Raw genomic sequence first — 18,439 nt, 5'->3', positions numbered from 1 at the left:
TTGCTTCTGGGCAGATAAGGTTAAAAATCAAAACAGTCTTGCATACCTTAGTACAGACAGTGGCCCTATTGCAATACAGTTTTGAGTTGGTGAACTTGTTGTTCGGGTCGATCTCAAGCGCCTCTGTGTAAATCTTGTATGCCTCCTCGAAGTTTCCTGCACGGAACACCTTGTTGCCTTCTTCTTTCTTTGCTATCAACTGCTTTGCTTTCTGAAAATAAAATACTTACATCAGGGTTTAAGCAAATGTTTTGGCCACAGATACCTTTATTTGCATTTCCAGTAAGTCTTGCATGGTGAACATTGGCATTTTTCTCAGAAAGTCTAGGCCCTAGCTCTTAATTGTTTAACAATCTAGATACATCCAGATTCTGCGCAATGTTTTAATTCGGTTCTTGCTTATTTACATCTATGTATAATCATGATTTATAATATGCGCTTAAGAAAAGGGTCAAAGAAACTCTTGGTAGACAGGGCCTATAATTCGCCCCCTTGGTGCAAAACGGTACTATAAGACTTTGAAATTAGAAGGCACATGGTACCTTTTTGCTAGAATGAGGCAATATAAAGGGATCAAGAGGGGCAAAGAGAAAAACCGTCAAAATATTTTTAAACTTTGATGGAGGCTCACCCTGTAGGTCTCTCTGGCCTTCTGATGGTCAGGCGCGAGACGCAGTACCTGCTGGAAGTGGCTGAATGCCTTGTCTATGTTGTCCTGGTAGTATAGACACATTCCCCGCACAAACAGGGCATCTGCATTCATCCCATCACGTTGGAGGACGTCGCTTGAATAAGGAGTATGAACTTGATGGTAATTACAACAAGAGCTGGAATAAGGAGTATGAACTTGATGGTAATTACAAGAGCTGGAATAATGAGTATGAACTTGATGGCAATTACAACAAGAGCTGGAATACAGGCTTGGCGAAATTGCTGGTCCGCCGGTCCTGACCGGCAGATTTCAATTTGGTCCGGCAGGTTTAACAAGAATGTCGGTCCTGGTGACCGGCAAAATGTGAAATGATTGCAAACAAATCTTTTTTTTTCAAGTTGAAAATTCGAAGAGCAAATCGCTTACTACATCATGAAAATGAAATCGCTCGTTGTTTTGATGTTTGCTGTAGGTTTGTTACGAACAATTAGCAAATCCAACTTGTTACACAACACCTACTTTAAACTCGTTTGCAAAATCGCCAACTGCGTTCTAACAAAAAGATCTTGATAGCTTTTACATATTTTTCGAGTAGGATAAGGACAATAAAATATGGTATCGTGATCAACACAACCATATGCATACGCCATTTTTCATAAGTGTAAAGAGTACAGTGCATTATGGGGCAGAGCTTTCATTGGACGAGCGAATTTAAATTTAGATTGAATGCAATACGATACATGTACAAAGAAATGTTTTTATTGCATCATATGCAGTGCCATGTAAAAAAACGTGCTTCCCGGGGACTTTCTGATACTGATCAAAAATGAAAATGAATCTCTGTTAACAATTACACTGCGTTAGCATGTAAATAAATCGTCTTTTTTATTTAATTAATTACTAGTAAACGTTCTGAAAAATGAAATGCCTTAATCATTAAATGTCAGGTAACGTGTTTTGTACTGTGCGCAGTATATTTTAACAGCCGCTCCAAACTGCAATCATATTAAAGTAAGAATGTTTAAATCGTTTCGAATAACTTTAATTTGATAATTATTCGGCTTGCACATACGTTATTGAAATTATCGCACCGAACCGTTCTAATAGGGAATACATGTAATAAAAACTGACACGCGAATTTTTCACAACATGATTGACATTACACAACCGATTAACACCAATTAGCTGCCAGTGTAACCTCTAAGCGATTAAAATCAATTTAACGGCCGGTTGAATAAAGAGATCAAGATGTGATCGCTGCCATTTTTGAATTTTCTAGTTAAGTTGTTGATGCTTTACGGTCCGGCTAAATTTTCTCCGGACCGGCACATTTTCTGAAATGCCTGTCCGGATGACCGGCAGATTTTTTCTAATTTCGCCATGCCTGGGAATAAGGAGTATGAACTTGATGGTAATTACAACAAGAGCTGGAATAAGGAGTATGAACTTGATGGAAATTACAACAAGAGCTGGAATAAGGAGTGTGAACTTGATGGTAATTACAAAAAGAGCTGTTGGAGGACAGCACTCTCGACTTCCTGTTAGTTTCTGAGTTTTTTCCTAACCAAAATATTTATATTGTAGGTAAGCTGTTTTACCTTTCTTACATGAGATACACATGCATGCTAAATATGAAGTAGCTATCTTCAATATAGCAAAAGTTACTGCAAAATGTTATAGTTGGCGCAAACCAACAGACCGACCAACCAACAGACAGGGCAAAAACAATATGTCCCCCACTATAGTGGTGGGGGACATAAAAATCCATTAAAGCTCAAATTGGGACGACACTCTACACACATGCATAAAGACCTGCTTTACCAGAGCGCGGCTCAAGTGGAAAAGAAGTCCACCTACTTGGCTATTTCTTGACTCTCTTGGTATCGGCCGAGAAACGTTAGCAGCTCTGCTTTGCGTATTTTGTACTTCATGCTCGGACCTGCCAATTGCAGGCACTGTTCCACACAAAACAAGGCCTGTAAACATAGAACAGACTCTGTGAAACCAGTCACACAAAACAGGGCCTGTAAACATAGAACAGTCTATGTGAAACTATTCAGATAAAAACACGCAAATTCGTTAAATTGATATTCCCAGCCAATATACTTCTGGACACAAAAGTGTTATATTTGACACTCAGCTAAAAATGCATTTTTGTAAGATACAAAGGGCCATAACTCCGTTATTAGCAGATGGTGTACAATGCCATTTGGCATGCATCATCCTCTCATCCATATACATACTCATATCAAGTTTTAATGAAATCCACCAAAGCACTTCCAAGATATGGCTCCGGTGCCGGAAGGACGGAAAGACGGACATCTTTGGCGAGGGATAATAAAATGCTTGACAAACAATATGGGTGGAGGGTGTGTATGTTGTTTTTTTATGATTGGGTGGGGGAGGTTCAGGATCTGCATAACATATTGTGTTTTCTTTTAACTATTTCAACTAGCTTGATTGCATGGACAGTCGAAGGCTAATTGAAACACTCCTGTTTCTTGGGTATAACCAGTACTTGCAGTCTTTGAGGGAAATAGAAAGGCAAGCTCTCACAGTGGGGACCGAACCCATGACCTTCTCGTCGCTAGGCAAAAACCATATCCAAAATGTGGGGCTAGCAGGGGCTGCAGGAGGTGGGTGATGGGGGATCAATAAACAAGACACATTGTGAGACAACACCTATGAGGTTTTCACCGGTAGAAAGACACTGCATCTTCCAAGTGGGCAAGCACTTAATGAAATATGCAGGGTCTGCATTCAACAGATGTAAGCAAATGTTACAATATAAACATACATAGATTTCAGCTGAATTAGAATAATGCTTTTTTACTCCAGTATTGGACAATTACTTTTTACTTCATCAAATCTCTGTATAATAATGACTATTTGTGGGCCTGAAATTGTGTTGTTTTGTTTTTTACAAATGACTTTTTCATGGACACATACATTGGTGGATTTCTGATTTATTTTTTTTCGTAGGTAATTTTCCAATAAGTTTGCGTTAAATTTGTGAACCCAAGAAATCCATTAACATAAAAGTCCCACAAATATTAATGATTTTACAGTATTTTTTGTTCTTCTCTAGACACCTACTTTCCGAAAGTCCATTTTTTCACAGTCTGCATCCAGGGTGGCTTCAAACTTCTGTAGACTTTCTGCTAAATGAAGCTGAAACAGCCAACAACCACGTGAACTGGACATACCTCCTGGGAAATCTGGGCTTAATGTGCAAGCTTTAAGTGTATTCCCACTTTAGCCTGCACAGTCTGCACAGGCTCATCAGGAACAACACGTTCCGCTTTTATGAATTTTTTTGTTTAAAGCAAGTCTATTCCATACCAAAATCCAGTGTAGGTGGATATTGTTGTCCCTGATTAGCCTGCGCTAGCTGCACATGCTTGTCTGGGAATACTATTTAAGCACATGAATTAAGCCCATTTTTTTTTATAAAACTAGGCTTATATAACACAAGCTATCACTTAAGTGGCTTAGTTTACACGTATTTATTTTAGCTTGATTGCACAGAAAGCCTCAGGCTTATTGAAACACTTATTGAGTCTGTTTACTGGGAAGAACCAATACTTGATGTCTTCGGTTGAGATCTAAAGAACTATCCCATAGTTGGGACCAAACACATGATCTTCCATACGTTATTTAAGTTCTAATGTCTTTATCTTTTGTTTGTGTAAAAATTCAAGTATGATATCCACATTAAATAATTAGGAAGCCCTTATATTTCCAAATATCTTAACTCTTTCAGTGCTGGAATCGAATTTAGAAGGCCTTTGCAAACAGTTTGGATCCAGATGAGACGCCACAAAATGTGGTGTCTCATCAGGATCCAAACTTTTTGCTATTCTTATGGTATTCTTTGAAAAAAATCGTAGAAACTACTTATTTTAGATATCCAGCAGACAACATTTTAGCAGAAGACAATTTCCCAGCATGCAAAGGGTTAACACAAATTCAACAGAATTTTGAATATTTTTTTATATCAAACCTCCTTTTTTAGCGGCCTGATTTTTGGGCTCCAGCTGTAGCACTCTGTTATAGGCTCGCATGGCTGATGATGGATCGCCGAGCGATAGGTGACATTTTCCTTCCCTCATGAAACCCTGAAGTACGATGAAATAATGTTTCCAAAATCGGAACATGATTTCAAGGATTTAAAAAGCTTTAAAAAACCTGGAGTTAAATGATGCAGTGCTTACCATGTTCAGTGGTCAAATGAAATTTTCAAGGGGTCAAATACTTAAAGTCTAAATATTTTGTACCTGAATATTGGTTGACTGATCTACAAATGTTACTTTGTGTTACTCCAAGTATATAGTTTAACTAAAAAAAAACAGTATTTGTGTAATATAAAATACATCTCATTTTAATTGAATGGCAACATTTTCAACAAAATGATCCAAGGCAGATAATATGGTGGAGTCAAAAGATTCCATATTGCAAAATGCTTGCATCAAAAAGCAGAATTCTGCTTCAATAGAAATCCCTTAATTATAACAGACATATTTCTGTGCTAACAAATTATCAACGGACAAATAATGGTTTTAGTATTTTAGTTTTCAAACAAATTTTTGTTGTGTAACTTAAATGACACAAAAACAAAGTATTGGAAAACAACAGTTCATTTTCTATTTTCAATTGCTGATACACTAAGTAAAGGAAATTAACTGTGCATATTTTCCAGTTTTAAAGTAAATTTTTGTCAAGCATGCTGCTGGTCAAACGTATAATTAATACAACCTTTGAAGCTTTCTGAACAGGTAAACATCGAGGACACGAGATGGTTTTGTTAGGGTTAATTTAGTTTGATGGTAATTTTTTATTTATGACTGATCAGTGAAATTAGATTTCTATTATTACAGTATAATAAAATCATTCATTTACTGAAATCAACAACTTTTCAGATTTTTGTTTACATTTTTAAAATCCTGTAAATCATCATTAACCCTTTGCATGTTGGGAAATTTGTCGTCTGCTAAAATGTCGTCTGCTGAATTTCTAAAATTAGCATTTCTTCGATTTTTTTCAAAGAATATTATCAGAATAGCAAACAGTTTGGATCCTGATGAGACGCCACGTTCTGTGGCGTCTCATCTGGATCCAAACTGTTTGCAAAGGCCTTCAAAATTCGGTTCCCGCACTGAAAGGGTTAATTTTGAATGCGACAATTCTATATTTTTAACACATGATCATGTAAAAGGTTTTATAAAATAAAATATAAAATAATATAAAAATTAGGTCTCGCTTGGCATAACTTCTTAACCCTTTACCAATAAATGTGCATTTCGACCCTTTGTAGTCCCCTAGAAAATTGAAGCTAAAATCCTTTATCAACAGATTCAAGTTTCAAAGGCTTCATTTACAACCGCAAGATATTGATGAGTAGCAAATAACATAAAACCTAAACAGCCTTCAAGTTTCTTGTGTTATGCTGGTTGCAGGAAAGGGTTAAATGCAAACCAAGTTTCCAAACAATTGAGTCATAACATTTTTTTCTACTTAACTCATATAAGAGATGAGTCTTGTCTTACTTTTACAAAGTTTGGGTCCAGCTTGATGGATTCTCTGGCATCATTTAAGGCGTCAGCGTACTTGTTCAGCATCATATAGCAGGCTGATCGGTTCCCATAGTAGGCAGCACAGGTCGGGCACAAGTCTGAAGATAAACAAGAAGGCTTACTTTGCCATTTGTCAATTAGCCAATGGCTACAAATAAGACAATTTTGCTTAAGAAATTTCCATTTGGCTATAAGTTTATTTTAATAAACAACCTTTAAGTTTCAAAAATAATTCGAATTAAGAAATAAAAAGGTAACTCTTGCTACAGTAAATTTTGAGTCAAATTTACACCTATAGTGGAAGATTTGACCTAGTGACAATTTTTTTTTTATCTCACTTGACCCAGATTGAAACATGATCATGATATTGTTCTTTTATGTTTTATCAATACGAGTCATAAATGCGGCTTTTAAAGTGTTAATATGGGTTTTCAAAGATTTGATCAGGTGATGTAAGTGAAGGACAAACCTGACTCAGGTTAAAAACTTGGCTTAAATCAAGAAAAACATAAGCATCAAGTTTTGACAAGGCTTTGTTTTTTATTTAACCTGGTGCTTACTTAGAATCAAACTTGGATTAGATATTATCAAGAAAAATATTTTGACCAAGTTTTATCAAGATTGGATGACAAATATGATATGGTAACTAGCTTAAAGTTAACGATACAAAATTCATGATACCAACGCCCCACATAAGGTCAACATAAGTTTACAGGGCATTAACTGATACATCTGAAAAAGTTTGTTTCATGAAATAGCTATTGAAAGAAATGATTGCAGTGTTTTTTTTCATTCAAAATCAGGTCAGGTAATCCGCCCCATTCCCAATGGAAAAAAGTATATATTTTTATAAGGTTTCCAAAAAAAACCACACGAGATGTGTTGGTCAGATTCACAATGCCCCCTATTGCGCCGCTTTGAAGCCATAAATTTGACCTTTGACCTTGAACGATGACCTTGAGCTTTTGCAACTCAAAATATGCAGCTCTATGAGATAAAAATGGATGCCAAATATCAAGTTGCTATCTTCAATATTCAAAAAGTTATGACCAAACTTTAATGAAGGTTAAAGTTTTAGGAACGAAAAATACAATGATATTTGACCTTGAAGGATGACCTTGACCTTGACTTTTCACCACTCAAAATGTGTAGCTCCATGAGATACACATGCATGCCAAATATGAAGTTGCTATCTTCAATATTGCAAAAGTTATAAAAGTTTAACCAAGGTTAAAGTTTTGTGACACACACAATTACCGACACAATGACAGACAGGCATAAAACAATATACCCCCGATCTTTCGATCCTGGGGGCATAACAATTATATATATTTTAGATCTCAATTTTTTTTTTCAACTCCCATCGATGTAAGTTCAACCTTAGTATACAGTACAGGCAACGTGTACTCTGACAAACGCCACTTGTTGCGGTGTTCATTTTACGGTGTTCGCTTACCAAACGACCCCTGCGATGGGTGTTCAGACCAAATATTCGCGGGGGCCGTTTTCCATAAGGTGGACACCGCGAATCACCGCGGACCCATAATATCTACCGCAGTGTTCATGTTCGCTAGAAATAAAATAATTGAACATAAACATAGGTCGGTACCAATTTGCAGAAAGAATCTACTGTGCGTTTGAATGTTATAGGTGTCATTTGGTGTCTAAAAAATTAACAACGATTACGAACAATCACAATCGAATACCGCATACATGCAAAAATTCCCGTCTCTGTCCATTACCCGATAATCCCGAGATTTCCGATTTCATGCAAATTCTGGTCAATGTTGACGATAAAAGTGTGATAGAAATGCAAAAATCACAAACGTTCACCATATCTCTAAACTATCAAATGAATTTCTGCATATGTTTCTATTTAAAGATTTGATGAAATAAGCGCCCAATCAGAACAGGTGTATTCCAACATTCGTAAATCACCTGACGCCTAGTGTGCGCGTTGTGTAGAGTTCATGTTCTGTTACGAATTGTAGCCACAAATAAATACATGTACATATGACCATGATTTTTTCATTTTCTTTGTTCTGAACCATAAAAAGCGCGCGAAAATTGGCGTGGGTGTATTTATTTTTGACACAAAATCTTGTAGCGCAGACAACATTGGGATCTTTTAATTTCGATTTAAAGTTTCGTAGTGAATTTCTTCTCAAGTACCGGGGTAGCTCGCGAATGATTTGGAATTGACATTTCATCTGAATAAAATAAAAATCAAACACCCTGTAACACGCTATATTTAGATTTCATGCAACATGTACAAGTCATTTTCTGGAAATCGGGAAAATGAAACCCAATTTTGTGAAAACAAAAAGGGCAATTGCATTGATTAATACCATAAAAGTGAATCGTATTGATCATCTAAACGCTTAGTTTTAGTTTCCGACTTAACGTACTGCCCGAGTTTAAGTACACATAAAAATGTGCACATAATATCTACATGTACATGTAGTATATGATTTTATTTTGTACATGTACATTTAAAACGTGTGAATGACCCTCGCAGACAGGTGTTTACGGTGGCTGCGCAGCATCGCGGTGATCACGGGTGTTCCCGTTAACGATAGCGTGCAATTGCGGCAATTTCGGGTGTTCGCTGAACACCGCGGGCAGTAGCGTGTCCGCCCCCGCGAAATGTCACGCATCAAGAAAATTGAACACCGCGGACACGCGTTTTTGTCAAAGTACACATTGCCTGTACTGTATATAAAACATGTACTGAAAACATTATATACTCAATCTTGAAGCATTTTTTAGCAAAACAACAACAACACTAATTTCCCAATATTAGTCAAAACGCTGCAAATTTTTCCAATCCAAATGGACCCTGCCCCATTCACAAAATGGAAGAAGAAAAACACTGGATTTGATTCCTAAATTCCAAATACAAAGAAAAAAACAATGTTTAACACATTCATGAATAATGAACACTATATTTTAAAGTATGATATAAAGTATTTTAAACTAAATTAATGGCGAGGTTACAATGTCACATATGGTGTTAATCTCACAATCAGGTGGTCTCGGGTTTGATATCTACTTTGCTAAAATTCTTCTACCAACTTAACAGACTCATTGTCATTTAACCCTTTCAGTGCGGGAACCGAATTTTGAAGGCATTTGCAAACAGTTTGGATCCAGATGAGACGCCACAGAACGTGGCGTCTCATCAGGATCCAAACTGTTTGCTATTCTGATAGTATTCTTGTAAGCAATGAAGATAATTTAGCGAAGTATACAGCTTATGTAAATTAATGGCTTTCTATTTGGCTTGATCCATTCTGTTTGCATAAAATCTTGTTTAAAAGTGTTTTACCCTGTGACTGAGGAGTTAGCCTTGACGTCGATGCAGCATCTCTGGACTAGCTGCATGTCGAAGGCGATGGGCTCGATGTAGTAACGGTGATTGTCCCACTCACACTTGATCAGGCCGGCGGATGAGAGAAATTACTGGGCTTTCGTCAACTTTTGAATTTGAAAAAAAAACGTTGGAAAATGGCGCCCTTGGAAAATCCTCATTTACTGGGCTCCGATTTTTGAATTTTTCACATTTTTGTGTTACCGTCCCAAGTATTCGTTGCAGAAGTATGCCCCGAAATGTTAATTTAACAAGTTGGTGTGCATTATACATTGATACAAAGCTATTCTGACTGCTAACTTGCGAGAAATTCATTGTGTCTTTCCTCAATCGGCCATATTTGGCGCGCGCGTGTTGTTGTTGTTGTACTACTATGTTGAAAGGGCTGTTGTCGACATAGCGAATAGCGCGTATGAGGGGCATTTGATGGCACTGATTTTTGAGAAGAGCAAAGATATAAGTCAAGTGATTTAGTACGTTGTTATTTCTGTATTTATTCTATGTATGTGATATGTTGCTTTGTTAATTTGCGTGCGTATGTGAGCAAAGTCATGTAATTGCGGACTGCGCCAGTAAAGTGAAACTGAAAGCATCAGGCTCGTGAAAGCAAAAGGAAAGTAGACGTGGATGTGAAAAGTAGTTCGAAGCGGATTTCGTATTGTGTTTTGAGTGATTTGTTATTGAGCGGTGATGATTAGCGCGCGAGATAAATGAATGTATGTTGTGTGCACTGTAATGTAGCGTCGCTGCACTTGCGAAGAGACTGAGAGTTGCTGTGTATGCGCACTATGTTGTGGGCATGCGCGTATGGGTGGTTAATTATGGTAATTTTCACATTTTTGCTAGGGATTCCGGAAATAGTTATGGTAATGTTCACATTTTGCCGCGGATTTCGGAAATAGTCGCTGCATCACGATTGGCTGATTTCTGGTGAAAAGACACTAAGATATTTGCTTCACGGTGTGATTGTCGAAAGTAGTGCCTATTTGTAAAGAATTCTCTTTCTCTTCTGGATGAAAAGCCATTTCGCGATCGCGCCCATTCCTTTAGTGGTTATCAACTGTTTCCTAAGTGTGTCTGCAACATGCATTTCATTGGCAGCGACGTTGACAGACGAGAGTTTGTGGTGCATTTATTGAAGTGAAGGGATTTTGTCGAAATCTCACTGCCGAATCCCCGAGTTCGCTCGCTTGCATATTTTCTTAGAAGCTGCGTGATATACTAGTAGGTCTTTGATTGCATCTTGCGGAATAAGATCGACTGATCTTTAAAACTGATACTAGCCTTGCACACTCTGATTCAAAGAAAAGGCAGGACCATAAACGTCGGCCGTTCATCAGATGCAGTGTCAACTAAGTAATAACTGCGTAAATATACTCTTGACCAGTCAGGCAACCCCAAATCGTATACTGACCGAAGCCGCATACAGTTTGAGGCTGCCAGGCTGGTCACTATTGGGTTTTCTCATTTACCCCTCTGGGTTATGTACTGAACATTTTGTCCTGGGTATCAATCAGTGTATAATCAACGATTTTAATAGCAATCAATGTCGGTTGCTCTTTTAAAGTGATATTATGGGCATCTAACAGTGTATAGGTGTCTATCGCAACCGTTGTTTATTTTTGGTGTGTTCAATTCATACACATGTATATCTGTTAATGCAGCATCAACATACTAAAACAACATCCCGGAAAGTGAAAAATAATGCATTTGAATATCAACCGTACTTTGTGAACCTCAATTCAGTTTTAGTGCAGATTCGTTCATACGACACAAAGACACTCTTTTGTTTTACGGATCATTTCGGCTTAGAGGACTTGGTGAGTCATGTAAAATATCGAATATAATTTATATATTTTTTTATAAACAACTGGTAGCAAGATGAGTTGCAGATACTTGGTCTGTTACCACATTTTAACTAACTCTTTTGACCAGTTAATTCTTTTCAGCTCAATTCATCAGTGAAAAATGCCCGTAATATCACTTTAAGGAACACACTGATAATGTCGTCGTCAGAGATTCGAAACTAACGACCGCGTTGTAGAACATCGGGCCAAGACTCACCCATGGAAACCATTCGGCAAACCTATTTTACTTTTCGAGTTAAAACTCGAAACACCTGCATTAGATATGAGTCGCATAATGTGCGTAAAGCGTCGTCCCAGATTAGCGTGTGCATTAAGCCATGTTTCCTATCATGCGACCCTCGTATATCTATATATCAGCTGTCAAGAAATCCTTATCAGTAAGTACTGTATCAGCACAATTCATTTGGAAGACAAAATGAGCCTCGCTCTGGGAAAACACATGTGCATGTCCTTTCAGCGCAGTGGTTGGTATACACGCTTCTCACCGAGGCGATCCGGCTTCAATCCCAGCCTCAGTTGTTGGCATGATGCGAATGATTTAGTTTCTTAACTATATTGTAAACGTTTGTTTTATAATGCAGAACTGTTGGATAGAATTAAGAACATGATATTGAAGCGATAGATGCGGAATGTTATGTCCGTAACATTTAAAACATAAATAAATAATTTATTTATTAAAAAATAAAATAACGTCGAAATAAAATGAACAGATGTTTATTTATCTCACAAACACGGACGATCATGTTAATAAATGAATGGATGAATAGATAAGCAAGACAATGTGAATATAAACAATTGTTAAAGTGATAGTATGGACATTTTTTCACTGTTGAATTGAGCTGAAAAGAATTAACAGGTCAAAAGAATTAGTTAAAATGTGGTAACTGACCCATTATCTACAACTCATCTTGCTACCAGTTGTTTATAAAAAAAATATGTATTATTTTCTATATTTTACATGAATCACCAAGTCCTCTTAGCCGAAACGATCCGAAAAACAAAATTGTGCCTTTGTGTCGTATGAACGAATCTGCATGAAAACTACATTTAGACTCACATCGTTCATCGAATAATTTCTGTCGTCAGTTGTCAAAACGAAAGTACGGTTGACATTCAAATGGATTATTTAGCTATTTCCAGCATATTGTTTTAGTATGCTGATGCTGCATTAACAAATATAAGTGTATATGAAGTGAAAACACCAGAAATAAACACAACGGTTGCGATAGACGCCTTCAGACTGTTAGATGCCCATAATATCACTTTAAGCATCCAACACAACGCACAGGGAGAACCCAGGGACGCATTTCCAGGCAGAATAAACTCTCGGGACCTACGGTCCCTCTAAAATGGCCACCTGGTGACACAGAATATTCGCTTCGTGAATAACCGTCTTCGGCCTCGGCAGGTGCTCAGTTGTTAGTTAGTCGCTATAACACGTTGTCAGACAGCATAAGGCATTGTCAGTCGCTATAACACGTTGTCAGCCAGTAGAAGGCGTTGTCAGTCGCTATAACACGTTGTCAACCAGTATAAGGCGCTGTCATTCTTTATAACACGTTGTAAACCAGTATAAGGCGGTGTCAGTCGCTATAACACGTTGTCAACCAGTATAAGGCGCTGTCAGTCTTTATAACACGTTGTCAACCGGTATAAGGCGCTGTCAGTCTCTACAACACGTTGTCAACCAGTATAAGGCGCTGTCAGTCGCTATAACACGTTGTCAACCAGTATAAGGCGCTGTCAGTCTTTATAACACGTTGTCAACCGGTATAAGGCGCTGTCAGTCGCTATAACACGTTGTCAACCAAAATAAGGCGTTGTCAGTCGCTATAACACGTTGTCAACCAGTATAAGGCGTTGTTAGTCGCTATAACACCTTGTCAACCAGTATTAGGCGCTGTCAGTCGCTTTAACACGTTGCCAACCAGTATAAAGTGCTGTCAGTCGCTTAAACACGTTGTCAACCAGTACAAGGCGCTGTCAGTCGCTATAACACGTTGTCAACCAGTATAAGGCGCTGTCAGTCGCTATAACACGCTGTCAACCAGTATAAGGCGCTGTCAGTCTGTATAACACGTTGTCAACCAGTATAATGCGCTGTCAGTCTGTATAACACGTTGTCAACCAGTATAAGGCGTAGTCAGTCGCTATAACACGTTGTCAACCAGTATAAGGCGCTGTCAGTCGCTATAACACGTTGCCAACAAGTATAAGGCGCTGTCAGTCGCTATAACACGTTGTCAACCAGTATAATGCGCTGTCAGTCTTTATAACACGTTGTCAACCAGTATCAGGCGCTGTCAGTCGCTATAACACGTTGTCAGCCAGTATAAGGCGTTGTTAGTCGCTATAACAAGTTGTCAACCAGTATAAGGCGCTGTCATTCTTTATAACGCGTTGTCAACCAGTATAAGGCGATGTCCGTCGCTATAACCAGTATAAGGCGCTGTCAGTCTTTATAACACGTTGTCAACCAGTATAAGGCGCTGTCATTCTTTATAACACGTTGTAAACCAGTATAAGGCGGTGTCAGTCGCTATAGCACGTTGCCAACCAGTATAAGGCGCTGTCAGTCGCTTAAACACGTTGTCAACCAGTACAAGGCGCTGTCAGTCGCTATAACACGTTGTCAACCAGTATAAGGCGCTGTCAGTCGCTATAACACGCTGTCAACCAGTATAATGCGCTTTCTTCACAATACGAAGTTCTATACCATTACTCGATCAAACCATGTCCCCTTTTAAAAAATACCGAATGAACAGAACATAACTACAAGAAAAAGTTTGAAATGTTGGTGACATGCAGTGCAACATGATATCCAGTATTAAATTAAAATATCTTCATGGAAGGTCCTGTTATTAGGCACACACACAATCAGGATATTCTCCTGGTATTTTAGCTCACCTGAGCACAATGTGCTCATGGTTAGCTTTTGTGATCTCCTTTTGTCCGTCGTGCGCTGTGTGTCGTGCGGCGTCCACATTTGCCTTGTTAACACTCTAGAGGTCACATGTATAGTCCGATCTTCATGAAACTTGGTCAGAAGATTGTCCTCAATGATATCTTGGACGAGTTTGAAAATAGTTCAGGTTGGTTTGCTAGGCAGACACCATATCCATTACACCACGGCGACCTTGGTTCCTTCTATAATTTGTTTACACCTGTTGGTACTTGGTTCCTTCTATAATTTGTTTACACTTGTTGGAACTTGGTACCTACTATAATTTGTTTACACCTGTTAGAACTTGGTACCTCAAGGGCGTGAAATACAAACAAGTCAGACATAACATGCGACCATCAAATAATTTATTATCAATATTTATACCAAAACAACAAAATCCTTCACAACAATTATTACAGATATTGTAATGTGGGGTTTCTATGCATTTCAAGTTTTGATAAAAAAACAACTTATATCCATGTATACAACATCATCTTTCATGCAAAATTGCAGATAAACAGAAAACATTATTCAAGCTTTTCAGACATATTTACACACATTTACTCAAGTATTCACAGCTTACAGTTTCAAAGCAGTATCAATATGATAAAAGATTGTGCAACACGACAAGAATAGCTTGTCATCAAACATTGCTGCTTAAGATATTATAACACCACAACAGTAACAACAAAGATACATTGTTTCATCATCACTTGTTCTCAAGGATCATGCATGGATGTTATTTAACAAAATTATGATGACAAGTATAGAGAAACAAAACAAAAACTTTTGTACATTATAATACATGTATAAATTATATACACAAGTTGTATTAGTACAGATTGCCTTTTTTCTTAATTGATTGTTATGTATAAACAAGAGCATCGCATAGCGGGTGCCTCCTAGAGAAATAAATGTTTTTACCTTTTTCTCTGAATAATTGCAAAGACGAGAATTGAATTTAAAGCCTAAAAATATAAAGTGCAAAGCGACACATTTTACCATCTGCCGCCATGTTGGAAAAGCTTCATTAATAATAAAATTGAATATATGACTCGAATATTGGTATCTGCACACAATACTGTAGATTTACGTCACATTTGACAAAATTTGAGTGAGAAATTTAAGTTTGTTTTTGATATTGGCAACAATAAAATGTATTTAAGTAGCATTCTGCTAATTTTTTACGGAATTGTTACTTGATTTTTTTTTTGCTTAAAAAGAATTGATGGCTTTAAGTATAAAACAAATATATCAATTCTCACTTAAGTAAACATAAATATTTTTTACTTAAGAACCTTAAAATTAACATTACAGTTGATTAATTTAATTTCCATTTTTTTCTCCATCGTTCCATCATGCTTTCTTCACACGTAAACCTCAAAAGTAAATGCACTGCACAAAATGTGGAGCGAATATGAACTGCAAATATCATTTTCAAATATCCCATGTTAACAAAACTTTGATTGACATTGAAAATCAATTTTACATGGGATCAAAAAAATGATTTTAAGAGACATCTTTTCTCAAACCTATTTAGCTTTTAATTCAAAAGGATTTCTTTGCATATTTATTAACTCTTTACTACTTAGATACGTATTTCGACATGTTTGTAGTCCCTTAAAAAGTTTAATTTAATTAATACCTTTCTTAATGGTTTCATTTCTAACCCTTAGATACTCATGAGCAGCAAACAGCATAAAACCTGAACAGACTGCCAGTGAATCACAAGCTGTTCTGGTTTTATGCTGTTTGCACATACCCATTTTCACTTTACCTCCGAGTGGGACAAGCTTAAAATGAAACATGTTCTAACATTGTTCATCTATGCAGAACACGATTTCGTTTTTCCATTAATTTGTTACGTTTACATTAAGCAGGGGTGTGATGGAGGAGAATTCCCAGGGGAGGAAAATTGTGCTGACTAATTTTGGACAAACCGTTAAAATCTGATATAAATAAACCCTTAATTGAAATTTACAACAATAATTATTTCTTAAAACCATTTTTAACTTCAACTACTAGCTATTAAAGGTTGCAAATTTAACAGTTTTCATTAGGGGTGAATTCCATAATGTACCTCCTAAAAAAATGACCTAATCCGATTGGCTTAGAGCGGTCATGTTCCCATGGAGTATTATCCATACACCCCTAGTAATTTCCATACACCCAGAGTAATCCATTAGTCGGTTGAGATATAATCTTTATACAGTTAGTAACTGATGGGTGTATGGGAAATTACTAAGGGTGTATATCCCATACACCATCAGTTACTCAAAGTGTAACTAATAGTACATGTCAATTTTTTTCCCGATCACTGTGATTTATGCTGGCAATCTTTAACTTTTGCTCCATATTTTACTTTTGCTTTTTTGACCCCCCCTCCAACCCGGCCCACACATTGTTAAAATACAAAATTTACATATATATCAGTAATGACCCTTGGCACAATTGGATGTGCAAAAATCTGCGGATAAATCACACCCCTGATTAAGTACAACAAATACCCCAAATCAGCGTCAAATATAGAATGTTCTTTTAATATGTTTCCTATACGTGTTCAGGATCACAGTAAGGTTCTAACAATTTGCAGAATTTTATCAGTAGCGTGGTCAAGATCTAAAAACACCACAGCGTTTCCCGAGGGTGATGTTATCCGAACTGGAAGGAAAAACCACCCGGAAAGCCCCCACTGCCACCACCGCCGCCACCAAAGTTGAAATGATGTCCGCCACCACCACCGCCGAAAAAGGATTGGAATATAAGGTTGGGGTCGATATCTGAAATAACCGAGACAACGTTGATAAGTTTCAACAATTGACATTTGGAGGACAACCAGATTACTCTAAATACAAACTAGAGCTTGCCATACCAGTAATGATTACCTGATGATAAAACTTGTTACAATCATGTTTTAGAAAGTGTATGTACAGTTGTTTACAGTGTTTTGTTTTCAATATTTTGGGAAACAGGCCGGGGCCCTTGGAATTGGTAAAAATCATTTTCATTAATATTGGGAAATTGGTTTTGTGTGTTTAAAATATAAATAAAATACTGGTTGGGGCTTGAAATCTGAATTGGTAGCAACACTGTTATAAACAAGTTATTTAGAATGTTACCTGTGAAATCTGCTTCATTTAAAAACAAGAGATTGCCAAGCAATATTGTCCCCTACCGATGAAACTCCACCATTGTCAGTATTTTTTTAAATTTGTTGCCATAGCAACCAGAATTCTTGACGTAAGAGTAAAATGAAATGACGTGCATAATGTCCATATTGCAATCTATCTATGTTTCAAGTCTCATGAAAAAATATGAAGTACAGTCAATCTTGTGCTTGTGACCACTTGAATTAAGCGACTTTTGTCTTACGCGACCAGCGACCACTGATTTTAGTGTATTTTGATGCCCAAGTCTTGAATTAAGCGACCGCTTTAAGGTAAAAGTGGTAAATCTGTTGACCGTTCAGGGACAAATCAGTGTTGTTTGTTTATCTAAGCCGATAACATGAACGATTACACCTTTGTTTTGATTTCACACCAGCCATTTTCCTTTGTCTCGATGACCGGTTCTGACCGGTGTTAATGCTGACTCCGTATCAATTTTTGTTGTCTAATAATACAGTGAGGTATTGCCAACAGTCTACGGGTTAAAGAGTTTACTATCTAAGGCGCTAAGTGACAAATCTGATCGCCAATTTTATTGCAGAAACAATGCGCCGACGCGACAAACATTTTCACAGTGTTCTTGAGAGGTGTAAAAAATAAACTATTAATCGGTAAAATGTAGCGAAATATGTTCATTAAAATAAAGGAAATGTTATTATGTTAATTAGTTTGTGTTAGCAAATTTTCCAATCAGGCGTGTTTATTTAGTTTTCAATCAAGGTGTTTTATTTATTTCCCTATGTACCATAATCAAGTCAGATATATATAAGCTTACATGTAGAAATTAAAATGTCAAAACGGAAAGTAATAACGTTAAATGAAAAAATTCAGGTATTGCAAGTGTCGAAGAGTAAAAGAGCACGTA

General features: G+C 37.1%; 1 protein-coding gene across 5 annotated transcripts in view; it reads right to left on the bottom strand.

Moving 5' to 3' along the window:
- The window catches only part of LOC127847297 (dnaJ homolog subfamily C member 7-like), a 186,099-nt gene that overhangs the window by 139,785 nt on the left and 27,875 nt on the right, over window positions 1-18,439 (bottom strand). Inside the window, exons 1-7 of one of the 5 annotated variants that reach the window (XM_052379137.1) lie at window positions 9,554-9,946; window positions 6,199-6,323; window positions 4,659-4,770; window positions 3,749-3,825; window positions 2,510-2,628; window positions 632-785; window positions 47-211 (exon numbers count right to left, since the gene is read on the bottom strand). The exons of 1 other annotated variant lie outside the window; for it this stretch is intronic. In XM_052379137.1, the coding sequence (XP_052235097.1) occupies window positions 47-211; window positions 632-785; window positions 2,510-2,628; window positions 3,749-3,825; window positions 4,659-4,770; window positions 6,199-6,273 (702 nt within the window). In that variant the 5' untranslated portion in view covers window positions 6,274-6,323; window positions 9,554-9,946. Of the gene's footprint in view, window positions 1-46; window positions 212-631; window positions 786-2,509; window positions 2,629-3,748; window positions 3,826-4,658; window positions 4,771-6,198; window positions 6,324-9,553; window positions 9,947-14,750; window positions 17,188-18,439 lie in introns of those variants that run through there. 3 more of the 5 variants (XR_008033903.1, XR_008033902.1, XM_052379135.1) reach the window with 3 other exon arrangements.

The sequence above is a fragment of the Dreissena polymorpha genome, chromosome 10 (assembly GCF_020536995.1).
Source record: "Dreissena polymorpha isolate Duluth1 chromosome 10, UMN_Dpol_1.0, whole genome shotgun sequence".
Taxonomy (NCBI): Eukaryota; Metazoa; Mollusca; class Bivalvia; order Myida; family Dreissenidae; genus Dreissena; species Dreissena polymorpha.
The sequence above is the reverse complement of the archived record's forward strand: the minus strand, read 5'-3'. Positions and strand labels throughout refer to the sequence as shown.